Source organism: Sycon ciliatum, chromosome 7 (genome assembly GCF_964019385.1).
Source record: "Sycon ciliatum chromosome 7, ocSycCili1.1, whole genome shotgun sequence".
Lineage (NCBI taxonomy): Eukaryota > Metazoa > Porifera > Calcarea > Leucosolenida > Sycettidae > Sycon > Sycon ciliatum.
The window spans coordinates 17,677,648-17,696,007 of record NC_088649.1 but is presented as its reverse complement, the minus strand read 5'-3'; the positions used below and the strand labels follow the sequence as shown (position 1 = coordinate 17,696,007).

General features: G+C 43.9%; 1 protein-coding gene across 1 annotated transcript; it reads right to left on the bottom strand.

Annotated features, from left to right (window-relative positions):
- Positions 1-1,627: 1,627 nt before the first annotated feature.
- On the bottom strand, positions 1,628-17,467 carry LOC135820569 (uncharacterized). Its single transcript, XM_065333637.1, has 11 exons — positions 17,247-17,467; positions 16,458-16,529; positions 15,362-15,433; positions 13,915-13,986; positions 13,268-13,333; positions 11,714-11,853; positions 10,949-11,065; positions 9,827-10,195; positions 7,031-7,147; positions 5,682-6,035; positions 1,628-2,423 (listed from the first exon to the last, which is right to left on the bottom strand). The coding sequence occupies exons 1-11, from the start codon at positions 17,444-17,446 to the stop codon at positions 1,816-1,818; spliced, it is 2,187 nt and encodes a 728-aa protein (XP_065189709.1). The 5' UTR covers positions 17,447-17,467; the 3' UTR covers positions 1,628-1,815.
- Positions 17,468-18,360: the final 893 nt, after the last annotated feature.

Here is an 18,360-nt window from a genome sequence, read left to right as displayed (position 1 = left end):
CCGAAATTCTTCTATGACGGGCACGAACACTTGCCTTACAATTTTTCGTGATTGTACGAAGTACATATTCGCTGCTGCATCATTTTTCACCATTTACATTGTAGTGCCACTAGTGGTATCACCTGCTTGCGTATTGAGTCAAACAATGTTACCTCTGTGTAATTATGCTTATCGTGGCTATCAAGAGCTTTGATGCAAAATTCCCAGCTGACGAATGGTGTCCAGCTTGTGATCAGCTCAGCTGGCACTTACAACTCATAATAATTGTGTTCTAGACGCCAGATGAGATGTTTCACCTACAATGTAGACAAAACGTCAGTGTTCAAGAAAGCCGTCACTTCATCTTCTGCCCATCCTCAATAGCACGTTCAAGCAAATAAGTCTGAAACACAGTAGCGACAATCCGACAGCGGCGGCACGCCGTCTTCTCCAAAGGAGCTTCTATCGTTTCAATTCAGATTCCCCAGAAAATGAAAAAAATACTAGATTCCACCAAGCTCGTTAGAATCTTGCGAACCGTCAACTTGCAGGCATTTCAAGTGTTCGAGCGTGCGTAGATTCTGCTCAGCGGCTGCAGAACATTCGCCACGCGAAAAAAGTCGATGAGAGAGATGTAATGATGGACGAAATTACGAAAATCGGAAGAAGGTATTCGACCCAGTTCGACTATCCTGGACTGGATTGGCAACGTCCAACAATCGGATTCGTATTCTTTGCGGTCTCATGAGTTGGTGTGCTAAAGGGCGTTTACTTGGAGCTTCAGTGCATTGCCTTCTCCGAAAGAGGCCTTTTCTGAGATTTGGCCGATGGACTAATATACCTTTGAGTTGTTCTCTCCAATCTGTGCAGCTGATAGTGCACGTCACATGTTGTTACGATTTCACACCCCCTTTGTCTACTTTCTCTCTTCTCCATTACTATTCGCGTGGGATCACCCCTTGCCTTGGTCTTTTATAGTTGAAGAAACCACTGCTCCGGCTACGTGAAAGCGACTCCTGTGTCTGCAGCGTGCTGACTGGTGAAGCTCAAGCCAGGTAGGTGTAGTGGTACTCTTGTTGTAAACGTGGATGCTGATAGAAAACCCAGAACTGGTGGAGAATTGAAGAAAATGTCTAGTTTCGTGCTGTTTAGTTTTCATTCCTATGAACACGGCCTTACTGGAGAACATATGGAGAGATGAGAAAATCACAAGGTGCATTTCAGGGGATGTTATTCCCACTAAAGTAATAAACGCTACAGCAGGGCTTGGCGGCAATAAGTGAGTGAGCAGAGGAAATGAAGCCTTGGAGACGGACATGTCCATAAGAACAAAAGGTTGTTGCAGATGTGACCAGAGCCGGTGAAAATGGTGACCTAGGGAGAGGGTGTGCGTTACACACCTCCCATTTGACACTTTTCACATAACCATGTCCCCCCCCACCCCCACTTGACTTTGCGAAGTAAAACGAAGAATACAAAAATGCAAAATACAAGTACACGTCACACTGTACACATAGCGCTTCTAGGCTCGCAAACTTAATCTCCTACTTCCTACCAGTAGTACCTTTCACGGCTGATATTATGTATAGCACATAGCACCTGTATTGGTGATCTTTTGTTTGTTTGTATTTATTTTGATTCGCGAATTCAAACGGGCATAGAACCCAATAACATGAAAGCGAATATGAAAATTATGATGAGAATGTTTTTTAGTTTGTGGGCTACTGGTTGTTGGGGAAGCTAAAAGTTATCCTGGACAAAAATGATATACAGTCTCAGCATGTCTTACTTTTATTTGAACTTCGGTAACTCAACAGTACAGATAAATACTGAAACTCACACACGAACAATATCAAAAGAGAAGAAAATGAAAAGAGAAATAGAACACAGCAGAAGATATAAAGGGAGATATGGTGTGACGGTTGAGGAGGCGGATGTCAAAGGCGCTGGAGATGTAGCGGGTGCAGGCGGTAATGAAGAGGGTACGGCTGGAGATGTAGCGGGTGCATGCAGTAATGAAGAGGGTACGGCTGGAGATGTAGCGGGTGCAGGCGGTAATGAAGAGGGTACGGCTGGAGATGTAGCGGGTGCAGGCAGTAATGAAAAGGGTACGGCTGGAGATGTAGCGGGTGCAGGCAGTAATGAAGAGGGTACGGCTGGAGATGTAGCGGGTGCAGGCAGTAATGAAGAGGGTACGGCTGGAGATGTAGCGGGTCCAGGCGGTAATGAAGAGGGTACGGCTGGAGATGTAGCGGGTGCAGGCAGTAATGAAGAGTGTACGGCTGGAGATGTAGCGGGTGCAGGCAGTAATGAAGAGGGTACGGCTGGAGATGTAGCGGGTGCAGGCAGTAATGAAGAGGGTACAGCCGACACCGAAGACAGAGCTGGTGGTAATGGTGTGGTCGGAGATGAAGATGATGACGGCACTGAGGATGGTAATAAGGCTGAAAGGCAGAGAAAGTGAGGGGAAGAACAGTAATTAGACAATGAATGCAGATAAAGATCCAAGGGAAAAAATGTAACATGTAAAAATGTGGGCGCATGTTATGCGATCGAGTCCACCAACTTAACCCTAGAAGTACCGGAGGCATCATATGATGCATTTGCGAATTTCGAAATGGGATTGCTGTTATATGGGGGTTTAGAATCTCCCCAAATTTTGTGACTTTTAAATATTTTGTATTTTGTTAATGGCAGTGGGATGTGTTTTCAAAAATTTAGTACAGTTCCGAAATGCCAGGGCCCGGGTGCTACCTAGAACTACCGCGCGGCACCAATAAAAGGGCGAATTTGGCTTAGAACCACACGTGAATAACGTGAACAGGAATACATTTGGGAGCAAGGATATTGGGGACCATGAAGGTGGTGATTTGTACATTATGGACATGCTAATATGCACGTTTCACGTGTCGTTATGGGCAATATCGTAATCCCGAATCCTGCCGAAACAGACAAATTTGTTTGTCCTAAGTTGAAAGTGAAAGTGATTCACTTTGTCATCTGCAGCATAGAACGATATGAAGTGCCAGGGCAGTTATAATATTCTAGGAATGTCCTTTGAGTTTACGTTGGTCTGGCGGAAGCCATGTTCAGTAGGCGCAGTGTCGCTGCCGATAAAGCATTTCGTCAGGTTTTGACATGTTCCTTTCTTCTCAGTATTCTCGCTCGCATAGTACTCCACTTCTATGATAATATTGCCTATGCTGTTGCTCATTAGGAATTTGGCAAATTCTATCCTTCGCTTTAATATAACTGGGCCAGGAACCCGTTTGAACTTGCGAAGTAAAATAAAATCAATCAATCAATCAATTTCATTTGATTTTGAAAATTATTGGGCAGGAGGTTGGGGATGAATGCGAGGAGAGTGCCTGGAGCACTGTGCGCGAGCAATTAGAAGTGACCGAACACAGACACAGTTACATGCTCCAGATGAAGATGAGTGAATACTAATTGCTCCGGCTTCTCGATCAGTCTTATACGGGACCGGAGTCGAGGGAGCAAGGGGATAATAGTGATGATAAAGCTATGGAGCCATACACATAACAGAATATCAATGTCCAAAACTCGGCCAGGACTTCCTTCATGAAGCTGGGTTCTCTGGCAAAGTTGGTAGATAGTGGAAAATGTGTTGCACCAAGCAAGCGCGAAACCGCGCAACCGGTTGTTGCTTCCGAAGTATGCGGGCTTTTCCGAGATATTCACAATTTTGAAGATGGGGCAGATGCATGATTTGCATTTATTGACCAGAATATGATCCATGTCATGATCAAGGGCACAAGGTAGAAGGGAAAACAAAAAAATTGGAGAGGACTCTGCTTTGAGTGAAGGCAATAATTATCATGGCATTGGTTTCGCAAATTTACGCAAGAGGCGTCCTCTGTACCCGCAATAGTCTGCCGTCGGCCCTTCAGCTGGATAGGAATGGACGCCATATAATCAAGTAAAGTCCCTAAAAATAGTTTCCAGGAACTACTCTGCTACTTGAGGTTTAATCACGAAGATTGTCTCCGGACACGACGTCGAACGGAAATTATTCGTTTGCTATGAGTAGCGACACCACCTTCTCCTTTCGCTCGTAAATGTATTTATCACAGCAGTCAAAGAATGAACAACCTGGCTGAGACAAATTCAGCAAGTTGGCCAAGCAGCAGCCATTTCCTGGGTAATGGACTGAAATGTAGAGTTTGCAGGATGAGCATGGCAAGCAAATGCTCTTTTATTTTTCCGTAAACTGACGAGAGGTCGCCCTTTCGCTGCACGCAATGCAAGCTGCTGGTCTCCAAGATAGTGCACCTGTCATTGGTTCTTACTTTTAAAAGGTACCTTTTACCCCATGGACTTCTGTTTCTACACATATTGCCGATAATAATTCCAAGCAGATATGTTTAAGTCCATTGGAGTCTTATGATGCCTCCGGTACTTATAGTCTAGTTGAGATTTTGGTAGTTCTAGGGTTAAACTTAAAGTTCTAAATCTGATTGGTTTGTGAACTCGACAGCATAACCTGTGCCCACATTTGTATATGTTGCAATCAGACAATGCTTAAACATGCGTGTACATGTAACTCTTAAGTGGAATGAGTGGCACCGTTTTGTGAGTAGTGAACAAAATTAATTTGCGCCTGAATCAATACGTACGACTGATATCCTGTACCAAGGACAGCCCTCCGATCTACTCGAAGCCTTACACTTGGGACAATGTCTCTATAAGCCCATTGCGCAATGACGTAATTTATACCATAAACACACCACACAGCCACCTGGGCATGGTTGTCTGGGGTGTTGAACAGTGCATTGCGGATCCCAATGTACTCACATGAATTACTCATATCTTCCATATTTGGCAATGCGCAATGGCCTTTTTGCACATGCCTGCTAGTGCCTTTTGGTCGATTCACCCCACATTGATATCATGCAATTATTATTATTATTATTTGAAACTCGGATGTTGAGCAAATAATAAATGTAGAAAGGAAAAGGAAATTTAGATACGAGTTGAGAGTAACTCTCCACCACTGTAACCAGATACTATTATACAGTCAGTTCCCCTCTTTGGTCTTTCCATAACCTTGAACCTTCGAAGTTGGAAGGCTGTCGGTTACCGCTACGGAGATGTGTTGAAGCTAGGTGTCAGGACGTCGAATGTCTCAGTACTCTGTCAGTTTTGTGCCTAGTTGTTGCACTTTCTGACTGTATAATAGTATCTGGTTACAGTGATGGAGAGTTACTCTCAACCCATATCTATATTTCCTTTTCCTTTCTACAATTATTATTATTATTTATACAAAAGAGAAAGACCAAGGAACTACAAGTTACGCTATACTGTCCACTAACACCACCAGTTACTAAACAATCAGCTCATGCGATAACATTGCACGACACTGACCGACGGTACTGACGTTCTACAACTAACTGGCTAACAACTCTAGCACATCTTGGATGCGCACTCCAACAGCCTTCCAACTTGGAAGGTTCTAAGTATTCCTAAATGACTACATAATTTTAATGCCCGCACCATGTATCCCAGGACGTTGGGTTAGGGTGGTGCGAATCTGGGTAGTGTGGATCAGGGTAGTGTGCATCAGGGTAGTGTGGATCAGGCCAAACAATCCCAACGTACTAGTCTGCTCAAACTGTTTTGCTGCACATAAATCATTGGCTGCATTTTTGGCATCAAGTTGCACAACTAACACGCATACATACCTGGGGTCGCATGTAGTCCAGGAGTTACTGTTGTGGGTGTTTTCTGCCTCAGTATACTGCACATGATGTAAAGTCTCCGGCCTGCTGGTGCATAGGAGTTCTGGTCGCTGGCGTATGCGGTTCCGTACGAATCCAGCGGTCCCAGCCACACGACTGGAGTGTAACCCACGTTTAGCTGCCGGCGGATCTTGGCCAACAGCTGCTGTACGCAGCCAGACTGGAAGTCCGACCGGGTTGGTAAGGCACCGTTTATATTAGTGCAGAAAGCCGTTGCCTCCCAGAATGTGCTCTCATTGCTGCTCATCATAGTGAGATGGCTCCCAGTTATGGGACATGTTTCAGTAAAAAAGTGATCTATGTTACAAAGCAAGCGGGGAAAATACACAGACAAATATATGTATTTGTGTTGGAAAAGAACAGATCTTACGATCTTATCCAGTAGCCCCATGCGCACGCATTATCTTCCACAGTTAAGGGCTTATGGGTGATTGAGCTGAAAAAGTGAATAATAGTTAATGCCCACAATTGCATAATACCGTTTGAAACTTTGAATTTGCGAATCAAAATAAATACAAACAAACAAACAAACACACTGCTCGTTTTGACCGCCGAAAAAGGGGATTCGCTGGGAATGAAAGTCTCCTTAGCAAAAAAAAGTTTACTTCCGATCCGTTCGGGCATTTCATGTATAGTGTGCTAGAGTACCATTAATTTTTACCAAACGGTGAAGTTCGTTCGATTTTGTAAGAAGTAGCATTATTCATCCGGCAGAAACGGTTGTGGTTCACAAAATGTGTGGCCGGCTAACACCTTTTTTTGGTAACCATCAGATATCGTGCACTGGGTTCAGGCGAAATTCAGCAGACACAGCGCTGTGCGCGTAATGGTCACACACTATTGAGTCAGGTACAAGTCCTGAAGTTATAATTATAATTATCCCAATACTAGTTCAATACTATTATTAGGTAAACCTTGTTATATCCGTGATTGGTTCTAGTACGGTCACTGTTTCCGAACACAGTACCCTCCACCTTGTTTCATGCTGTCAAACGAACAAGTCCTGATGGTGCAGAAGTTTTTTTTGTCAGATTGCTCACGCACCCATAATGATCAACCTAGTACTTATAATAATAATTATTATTATTGTTATGTGCTTGTAGACATCAGCATGGCCTGCAGCTGCATTAATGGGCACGCAAATCATGCAAACCACCCAAAAGTGTTCGCATAAGCCACTTCGAATAGACCACAACAGTTTCAGAAAAAATATACTAGTATGCGAAAAGAAGACAAAAACTAGGGTGCCGACACCACGCGGGCACAGATGCCCATCCAACTCTAGCACTTACTGGAGTTAATCGTCTGACATTGGTGACTTTCCACAGTTCCTTGGCAAAGAGCATCTGGACATGCTTTGTCGTAGGACGGGCTCCAAGTGTTGCACTGCCGCTTACACAAATTCGGTTCTGGACAACGAAAACGAAGAAAATTTGCAAATTCAGAACTACACAACGTCCGTTCCTTTTCTCGCTTCGTTTTAGAATTGCACCAGACATCTTTAAAAGAGGTTTGCAGAATACAGTATTTCAAAAATTGGCCACCCCTCTCACCCTTTCTTCTCCTAATATGTTGCTGCTATTGACCTGAGCAAAATTATTAATTTTTTAATGACGTGCAGTAGTATGAATTGATTGCGCCAGAATATAATGAGGGTCCTACATATAGGTGCTTTGGAGGAAGGCAAAAAAATGGCATGTCTCGTGCCCTGCGTTTGTTTCTACAAAAATCCACATAGTTCCAGACACTGGGGTGAAGAAGGGAGTGTGGTGGTGGCCCTGGTGGGGCCCGACCAGAGGTCTCGGCTTCATAGCTCCATGGACGCACCAAAGAGAGATCGGGTAGGGCTGCAGCTGCTGTAAAAGATTGTTGCAAACAGAATTGTTTGGAGAAATTTAGCGCTGCTGACATTCAAGCGTCCATTCTTTCGATGCAAGAGCTTGAGAAGCCTGAGAGCGATATTTCATTCTTGGGCTTTTGTCGTCCTCTGCGCAGCACACTGCCCACACTGACCAGCCTGGGAAGAGGAAAAGACAAAAATTTGTGTACTCGTTTCAAGGTCTGCCGGTGTGCGTCACTGCGTTCCGTCATGTATTCAACATCGGCACAAAGCGCATGGACAACTTGCGCAAGCACTTTGAGGAGCATGGTATTGAGCCCAGGACACATGGCAATACTCATCGCCGTCCCCACAATGCCCTCCATTTCGCCGATGTGAAACGATGTGTGGAATTTATATCAGCGTTCGCTCAGGACTTCGGTATACCACATCCAGCGCCGTTACGTGGTCGTGCTGATACACCGCCAGTGTTTCTCCCTGCATATTTGACGTACAAAGCCGTTCACGCTAAGTATCTGGCAGTGTGTGAATCCGGAGGGTATAAGACCATCTCGGCGTCCAGCATGCGTGCAATTTGGCACCAGTGTCTGCCTAGCATAAAGTTCATGACACCGAGAACCGATGTGTGTTCAACCTGTGAAGCTCTACGCCGAAAGGTGACAACGGCGTTCGGTGAGAATGAGAAGCTTCAGGCTTGCAAGGATTTGGCAGACCATGTGAACACTGCGCAGAGGGAGAGAGAGCATTACAAGGAGGCCACACTGGATGCCAAAGCTGAGCTAGATTCTGGAGTGGCAATCAAAAGGAAGATTCATTATACGTTTGATTTCGCGCAAAACGTGTTCCTACCCAACAGGAAGGTCCTCTCTATTACAAACCCCCTCGGAAAGTGCAGCTCTTTGGTGTATGCTGTGAGGCCCAACCACGACAGATTAACTACCGTCTAGATGAGACAGACACAATTGGCTGTGATGGTAAACGTTCACACAATCCGAACACCGTCGCATCTCTGCTACACCACTACTTTCAAGTACATGGCCTGCATGAAGAAGAGTGTGTACTTCACGCCGACAACTGCGCAGGCCAGAACAAAAACAGAACTATCATGGCCTATCTTGCATGGAGATGTCTCACCGGCCTCCACAAGAAAATCTCTCTCTCCTTCATGATCACAGGTCACACACGTTGTTTGGTGGATTGTATGTTTGGTCTTTTGAAGCAGCGGTACAGGAGAGCAGATTGCTACACCATGGGTCAGCTGTGTGATGTTGTCAACAGCAGCAGCATTTGTAACGCTGCTCAAAGAATTCCAGGATCTGGCCTAGTATTGTACGAGTGGGACACGTTCTTTGAGGGTTTATTCCGACCAATCCCGCAAGTAAGCAAGCAGCATCATTTCCTGTTCTCGTGTGAAACACCTGGCATCGTCAATGTAAAGAAGTTGGTTGATGATAACTTTACTCCTGTTGCCATCCTCAAGACCACAGCTGAACAAGTGCAAGCTGCTGGCCTTCCGAATGTTCTACCCCCGGGTGGCATGTCAAGAGAGCGCCAAACTTACTTGTACAAGGAAATCCGCCCGTATGTAGCTGACCAGTGGCAGGATGAAGTTTGCCCAGCACCACCACCACTGTGAACTTAAATTTTCTCTCTCAATCAATCAGATTTGCTTATCTGAAATTTAATCTCCCTTTTTCTCTTAATACTACGAGTAATTTACTGACTGTGTACCACCATTGCATGTGTATCATGCATTGCTGGATTTGCCTTTTGCGGCACATTGATATTCTGGCCGGGATTAGCCAGTCCTCACTAATAATGTCGTAAACACTACAAATTGTGTGAAGTGTTTGGTCTAGAGATGCTTCTTACCTGATACTTACATGGCTCTTTGGTGCTAGATGGCAAACCATGACAAAATACTGTCCAGAATGATTCTCCGTTACATCTGTTGCAACTAGCGTGGCAGGCGTGCTTTTGTGTTTGCAACCGCCAGACCGCAACCAACACAAATGCTTGTAACTTAGGTTTTACTGGGAGTTTTTGACTAATTTTTTTAAATGATTTGTGAAGCTTGCAGGTATATGGTGCACTAAAAAACCCAATTTCCAACATTTGAGGCTAAGCACCCTTTTCGCGTGCTCTGGCTCATATGTCGGATCAATGGTTTCCAATTAGTGACAATTTGTAGAAGTAATTCATCATGATGCGGTGAAAAAGAATTATTTTCATCCACACTATTACGTACCAGGTTGTGCAGCAGTTCCCGGATTTCCCATCTCCGGTGTTTTAGCAGAGTCGCAAAGATTCCTCGGGATACTGCACATATAGTACAGGTTATATGTGGCCGGCGGATAGGGTTGCCCATTGCTACCGACCCCAGGTTGACCTCCGTGCGTCTGTCCCAGCCACGCGACGGGAAAGTAGTTGAGGCTAAACTGTTGGCGAACTTTAGTCAACAGCCGATTGACGCAGCCGTTCTGGAAGTCGGACTGGGTTGGTAAGGTGCCGTTTAGTTTAGAGCAGGCTGCCCTCGCTTGCCAGTAGGTTTGCTCTTTGCTGCTCGCCATGGTGAGAACATTTCCAGTCTCGTTGCATGTTTCAGTCAAGGAGTTTTCTGCATGGGGAAACAAAGGAAGGATCAGAAAAATCCGTTTCTTTATCAATTTGAAAGGATTTGGCGAACTTCAACTTCAAAGGATGAGTCCGGGGAGTGAACTGAAAGCCGGACCCACCAGGACTCGAACCCGGGAACAACCTTGTCATGGGCAATGCTCTAACCATCTGAGCTATGGGACCAGGCATTTGTTATCAACAAGCCATTTGGCAGGTAACACGCTAAGCAAATGCACACTAAAGTTGTGACTAAACACCTAGAATATTAGTACTGCTCGCGTATGCTATACTGCACAGCGTGTTCTTTGTTATACGGATGTGCTTGAAACGAATCTTCAAGAAGAAGGTTGGAAAAATGTGTTATTGACTTCGTACACGTTGCCTGTAACCAATGGTCTTGCCATGGCAGCGACAAATTCGCCCAAGACGTGCATAGTCGAAATGCTGACAATTGGTTTTACAGTTCAGCGGCTAAGGGTTGTGAGATTGCTGGCGCACATCAGACAAGACCAGCGTGATCGTGCATTGTTGGTCTGAGTTATAGTAAAACCTGGTTTAAGCGACCACCCCACGGTGCAAGCAAGAACGGTCGTTAAACTCAAGTGGTCTTTAGAACCAGGTCCCATAGTGTCCGCGTAGAATTGTCCGCGTATGGAAAGGTGGTCGTTAAGAACAGGTGGTCGCTAAAACCAAAGATCGCTTACACCAGGTTTTACTATATTCAGACCTTGCTATCCCAGCCCTCTACTCTTACCTGCATCTATAGAGTAGCATCTGTGTTGGCCGAGAATGCCCTTGCAGAATGCGTCAGGGCAAATATTCAGGTAGGGCGGTCTCCAGCTATAGCAACGTCCAACACATTGGAGCGTGACTGGACGCACAAGGAGATAAGAATTGAAGACCATGCAAATTCATCAATTCCAAAGCCCATATTTCCTGCAATCAATGTCCAGCAGTACAGAAGACTCTGCCGTAGTAATGAAAAAAATAACATAGTCCATAGAACCCCTGATATGCTTCCTTGTCTGTTCGGCTGCATTCGTTTTTAGCTACCTGGTAGAGTAGAGTAGAGTCACTCTACCGATAGAGATAGAAGATAGAGGCAAGTACACGAACGCTGTTCTACAGGATTTGGGGGTTAGTTGTTTACACGATATGTACGTGAAATGTTCCTTTTTTGGATGGAGTTGTGTATAAATCCCGTGGCTCTACCAAGTTCTACCGGATTCTACCAACTTTTCCCTAGTAGAGCCGGTAGAGGAAAGTAGAATCTACCTTTCAGAGAAGATTTTTTTTTTTAAAAACAACACCTCTAGTCCTCTACCCAAAGAAGTAGTTTCTACCCAAACCTGTAGATCAAAAACGAACACCCCTTAAACGTCACCTAATAATAGTAGCAAGAGTGCATTTGCTAGTAGTGCATCTGATGTAGAAGGTTAGGCTACCTCAGCATGCACAGTATCATTCCTGACGGATATATCCGTCCCATACGCACAGACGCGACAGAAGTAATACGTACCCGGAGTGTGAACGAGACCGGGTTGTCCGAATTTCTGCTGTATATCACTCTCTAGACGGTACACAAATGCCTTATAGCTGTAGAGTGCCGAGCAGAGTCTGTAGTCGGTCACAAGCGGATTGCCTAGGAGATCTATGTGTCTGCACAAACAGGAAAGAAACATTGTGCTATTTTACAGACACGCTCCGAGCCAAACAAGATTCCTGAGGTTGAGAATGGAACAAGTTGTCTAGCAATACTTGTCAAAGTATTGAGGCATATTATGCTATTGATGCTAGTAGTCAGTGGTGGAGAGTGAAGAGACGGCAACGACAATGAGAACTCTCGTTTGTTCACGAAGTGTGCTAGACATGTATCTCCCAGTCATAAATACATGCATCCGTAAAAATACAAAATAAAAAAGAAGAAAAAAGGAATGCGGAAGGGAGGATCACTCTTGTATGTCAGTCCGGGCCTGGGAATCTAGTGATGTCTGTAAAATGTCACTGACAAGCGCTGAACTACACCTGTCTTCTATGATCTAACCACAACATGGATTGAGAATCAAATACAGGCGGTATTCCTGAAAACATTTTCTATCACGCCCCTTTCACCAACACCATGTTGAAATTGCGTTGCATACACCCGTAAGCACATGCAAACATGTGAGCGCTAATCCAGGACCTAAAATGCTTGCGCATATTTCCGCATATTTTGTGAGACAGTTCATTATGGCTATGGCACATTGAGCGACAAAGGGAATATTGGAATGAAGCCAGCATATAATTCAATGTTCTGAAGAAAATGAGGACAAAACATTCATATTATGGACAAAAATGCGTTCAGAAATGCCTTTTTTGGATGAATTTGGAATGGCACTGAAATGCAACTACAGTAGGCAAGGGTCAAGCATATGCATAGCTGTACGATGTTTCAAAGTGTACGAGAACTGGAACCGATCGCCAACCAGCCCATCGATAAGGGTGTAATTTTACTGAAATGATCTGCACTTTCTGAAAAAAGTCGAGCATATTTTGGCATATCTGTTTGCATATCTTGCTAAGCCGTTGGCATATTATGGACGTTTTCGCTGTTATGCGACGAGCGTAATATGCTCTTTTTTTAACATATTTGGTCGAGGCCAAAGGGGGCGTTCGTTTTTGATCTACAGATTTGGGTAGAAACTACTGCTTTCGGTAGAGGTGTTCGTTTTTTGAAAAAACACTCTACTCAAAAAGGTAGATTCTACTTTCCTCTACCGACTCTACAGGGAAAAAGTTGGTAGAATCCGGTAGAAGGTGGTAGAGCTACGGGATTTCCAACAAGATCAAGGATTTGTACACTACTCCATACAAAAAGGAAACATTTCGCGTACACATCGTGTAAACTACTAGATCTGGTAGAACAGCGTTCGTACACTTGCCTCTACCATCTACCACTATCGGCAGAGTGACTCTGCTCTACTCTACCAGGTAGCTAAAAACGAACGCAGCCCTTGTAAGCGCACATGTACATGTACCTACAAGCATGGACGGAATAGCTCACACATTCTACTCGCATGCAGATAGCACTTACGCACGGAAAGGTAGGCTTCCAAACACGTTTTGGGGTAGAATATCGAGTTGGTTGAAGTTCATATCCCTGTAAGAAACACAATTAAATTGATATTGGATCATCGTATCAAACATATAAACTCGGATGTTGAGCCAATAGCATTAATCCTCAGAAAGACGAAAGGCAAAACTCGTTGAGGGCGTTACTCGTAACCTATTGGTCCTTTCCTATTTCTTTTCATTTTTTGGTGCTTTTATCCAATGGATACCCCAAGGGTCAAGGTCTATCAAGGACGCTAACAGAGTTAAAATAACATACGAATTCAATAAAAGATATGATGCTCTGAATGGAGAGGAAATCGTGTAAAAGTCTGGGTACAAGAACGGCGCACTTCGGTAAAAAAACTACCTCTTGAAGTAGAGTTTCGATGTTGTTTTCACTTCACCACATCTATATCTTAGTTGTGTTTGTGCAGCTAGTTGTGAAAATGACTCAGGAGGTTTTCCGGCTCCCGACAGCATTCATGACGGCTCAAGTCGATGTGAAAATTATATCCCCACACGGAATGTATACAAGCTAATGGAATAGGCTGATTTAAATCTTTCTTTGGATCACAACATTCATGTTGATTGCATTTGTCTCCTGGGGGAAAGGCACAGCATACTTACAAGTATAACAGACGGGTATTCTTGGCAAAGGCACTTGGTGCAATAGTTCGTATCAAACAGTTGGACACATCACTGTACAGAACATGAAAGGTCAATCAGAGCAAACATCATGTCAATAATTCCCTCATCATCATCATCATCATCATCATCATCATCATCTGCGTTGCCGAAAAAATAATACTAGTATACTAAATTTGAAACTCAGATGTTGAGCCATAAATAAATGTGGAAGAGAAAAGGACATATGGATACGAGTTAAGAGTAACTCTCCATCACTGTAACTGGATACTATTATACAGTCAGAAAGTGCAATAACTAGGCACAAAACTGACAGAGTACTGAAACATTCGACGTCCTGACACCTAGCTTCAACACATCTCCGTAGCGCTACGGTTAGCGCTCTGGAGATGTGTTGAAGCTAGGTGTCAGGACGTCGAATGTTTCAGTACTCTGTCAGTTTTGTGCCTAGTTATTGCACTTTCTGACTGTATATAGTATCATGTTACAGTGATGGAGAGTTACTCTTAACTCGTATCCATATGTCCTTTTCTCTTCCACATTTAGTATACTAAAAATAAAATTAAAATAATAAACGGCATTATGCAGCTGTGTAAGCAGTAGATGCACAGTGTGACTGCCAGGCATCTCTGTCAGATGCCAAATGGCAATCATGCAGAGACATACCAATCCACGAAACAATTCCCTACGTATACAATAAAATTGCGCAAAACCGCACACGCGTAACGTAGGTCTAGATGGTCTAGATGGAAGCACAGGTTTTGATGACATTTAAAAATGCTATCAACATCTGAGAGTATTATTTTGGGAGCAGCCTGGCTGAGTGTTTATATCTGTGTTCTTGCAGGTTTGCGTCCTGGTCACATGTGTATTTGGAACATCGATCACTCACGCAGACATCACGCAACTACGTTACTTGTTTGACATGTATTTACTGTGTATATTATAACAAAAATATTATTGAAAACCCATAATTTATTTTCTTGTTCCTATCATCAGTGCGAAAAAAATACGGAACTAAGGATACAACCAAAGAAACTGAAGTTTAAGTACTGTAAATAGAAAGGTGTTAGAAATAACAGCGAGATACACTTTTCTAAGCACTCGCAGACTCCATTGAATGGTTTTCTTTTTCACCCTGAAGATGGGCCATGCCCGAAAATTTGGTGCATTCAATTTATATCTAATATTATTTGTTTTTTTTGGAAGTGAAGTGAACATATGCAGCGAAGAGACCGTAGTTGGAGAGTTTGAAGTGAGGTACCCTATAAAGCGAGATACACTTTCAATAAAACCACTAGAGGAAACGCTTTTTTTCTTTTTGGTTTCCCGTTCTCGGGGCCTTCTATTCGGTACTCTTTGTAGTTGTACTTCTGTACTGTTGAGCTATCCGAATTCAAATAAACACTAACAAACAAACCATACTTACAGGTTTCTTAGGTACGTTATGGGATCGAGCAATCCGTCATTCAAAGTGGGAATGATGTTCCTTGACAGATTCCTGAATGCAATATGAAAAACGAGTATTCAATTAAAATGAGATTAACCTGCTTAAGCTAGCTTGGACAGGGAGATAGAGAGAAACGAGAGATAGATTATTATTTTTATTATTATGTACCAGGGAATGCGGGACAGGAGAGAAGAGATTGTATAGCTGGAGGCGAGAGATACATACAGAGAAATAGAGCGAGAGATACAGAGAGAAAAAGAGAGCGAGAGAGACAGACAGACGAACAGATAAAGAGATACAGACAGACAGAGAGGGACAGACAGAAGGAGAGACTAAGAAACAGAGGAGACAGAGAGTGAGACAGAGAAAGGGAGAGAGAGAGAGAGAGAGAGAGAGAGAGAGAGAGAAATAGAGAGAGAGAGGAAGAGAGAGTGAGTGAAGGAGAGAGAAAGAGAGAGAGAGAGAGAGAGAGAGAGAGAGAGAGAGAGAGAGAGAGAGAGAGAGAGAGAGAGAGAGAGGGAGATAGACAGAGAGAGAGAGAGAGACAGCGAGAGAGATAGATCCTTACAGTCCATTCATTGGAAACTGTCACGCCGGCTTTTGAAAATCCGATTTGGGCCAAATTGAGGATCAAAAACCCACTTAAAATCTCAAAAATCTGGGTTTGGGATCTGCTTCTCCACAAATATCGCCATGGCATACCTGTCCCAATTTGGTAAAACCTGGCTGAATTTCTATTTCCGGTTCTCGAACTTGCCTGGCCTTAATGTTGCAAGGAGTAATTGCAAGGGTCACACAATGCAGGATGTACTAGTACTGTTGTTTTCACGATATCTACAACTATGTGCAGGATACATCAAAAAGTTAGGTTGCCAGTTTCCAATGAATAGACTGTAGGTATTTTGTACGAAGTTACTTTGTATAATACTATTATAGACTCGAGCCCGATCGACTGGTCTAACTTCACGGGGAAGCTGCCCTCTTGGCCATGGAACCTTGAAAAGGGCATTCTAAATTGCATAAATACCCGTATTGTTGGCAGACAGTGTAGTAGTTGCTGGGCAATTCAACTTACACCCACTCCAATGAGCTAAAGTGCTGGAAGGTATTGGTATCATCGATGAAGAGTTGGCTATTTTCCAGCCGCCTGCAGAAAACAAAGACAACATTTCGGATCATTGAGTTGTGTACACTCCGATGAGGAAGTTTGCGTTTGGTTGATTGGTCGCATTTCAGAAAGGGAATCCCTAGGAATCACTCTTGCCCGTTTGCTTGGTCAAAATAATCCGTTTGCTTGGTCCCAGTTTGGTCATTCCAGAATGGGAATCGCTTAAAATGATTCTTTTTGGGGAATGGATGTCATTTACATTCCGAAAATGCCAACCAAACTGAACCTAAGTCTTGCAAACACGTACATACATCATGGAGACATGTGCACATTTGTCAGAAAAGGGCATGATGCTCCTTGACAAGTATTAGAATCCTCAAGGAAGTGCCCACACAAGGCTATGTTGGGGAATTCAAACCTCAAGATGTATTTTCTCCGTTTCAGTCAAATACCGCAAATCATCCTGTGCACTTGCGCTAACATTTGGCCTTTCTCTCGATATCGAGAAAGGCGTTATCTTAGAAAGATGTTCTGTAGCGTGTAACGTTTGATTACTGGAGACCTAAGACGAACAGTCTCTCCTGGTACATATCACTCGTCTGCCTTCACAAAGATCACATCATTGACAGATTGAGGCGATGACTGGGATTGATGTATGCATATATGTGGCCATATAGACCACACCATTGATGATAACTGTGTCGCCCCGTTTGGAAGCCACATACAACTATCCAAAGCGCGTTCTTGTATACTTACAAACGTGTTACACTTCGCCTTTCGCTAGGTGAGATCACTGGAAACGCCGTGAGATCGCGAGCTGAGCAGTCATCCAAAGGAAGCAGCCCCTGTGAATGAAGTAGTAGGTTCTTCTCGGAAACCACTCGCAAGCACGGTGTCATTGACGTAGCCAGGCCGCCGCATGCTAGCACGACTCCAAGCAATATCACGTGAAACATCCTGCCGCTGATTCAACGAGTAGTTCTTCATGCACCTCCACGGACCTGTAAAACAAAACAAAAAGCGATTTCCTGTTTAGCTAGACGGAACTTGATGGAGTTAATAACCGTTGGGCAATTAAGATGTTGGATGACTGTTCCTGTGACATCTTCACAGATATTCTCTATTCGAAACCGCAGTGTCTGCGGACCTCAAATCCAGTCAACCAACTAGATGTACACGATCTGTATTCCTCAATCATACCGTGCCTGCGCCTTGACACCTACCCGGATTTCTAGGTTTCCCTGTAAAGAATGAGCCTTTTGGGAGCTCCTTTCCTCACATGCCAAGCACAAAGCGTGACCTTTGTTTATGATTGTAACACGTTACAAGTCTGTATTATAAGGGTTCTTACATGAACCTCCTGTATTGTAGCCGGCTTCGGGGAATTCCAATATTTTCCTGCTGTGTCCGGCTATATTTCAGGTTATTAACGGCACTATAACTTTTTTTTCCATATTTCTATCTATAGCTATTTACTGCAAAAGATTTTTTCCCATTCTACCTCACAATTTGCGGGCTCATCACTCAGGATAGCGCCGCTTTGAGATCGGTGCTACCACTACTTGCATACAACCTTCTTGACACGACCACGCCACCACTCCCCGTATTCATGGCCACACATGACGGGTTTACGTGGTTCTAGTAAAAAAATACTCGCTGATTAAAGGGAAAGTTGAGGCAAAAATTAAAATTTCACCAGTTGCAGTCTTCGGGGTGCTGAGTCGAATGGTCTTGGTCCGAGACAGCTGAGACGCTCCCTTCCTACTTGAATCCCGATCGAACTCGCGCACTTCCACCGAAACTGGGTGACTGTGCCCTACTACATGGGGATTTGTATGCAAAATGTCACTAAAAGCGCCATTTCGTTCTT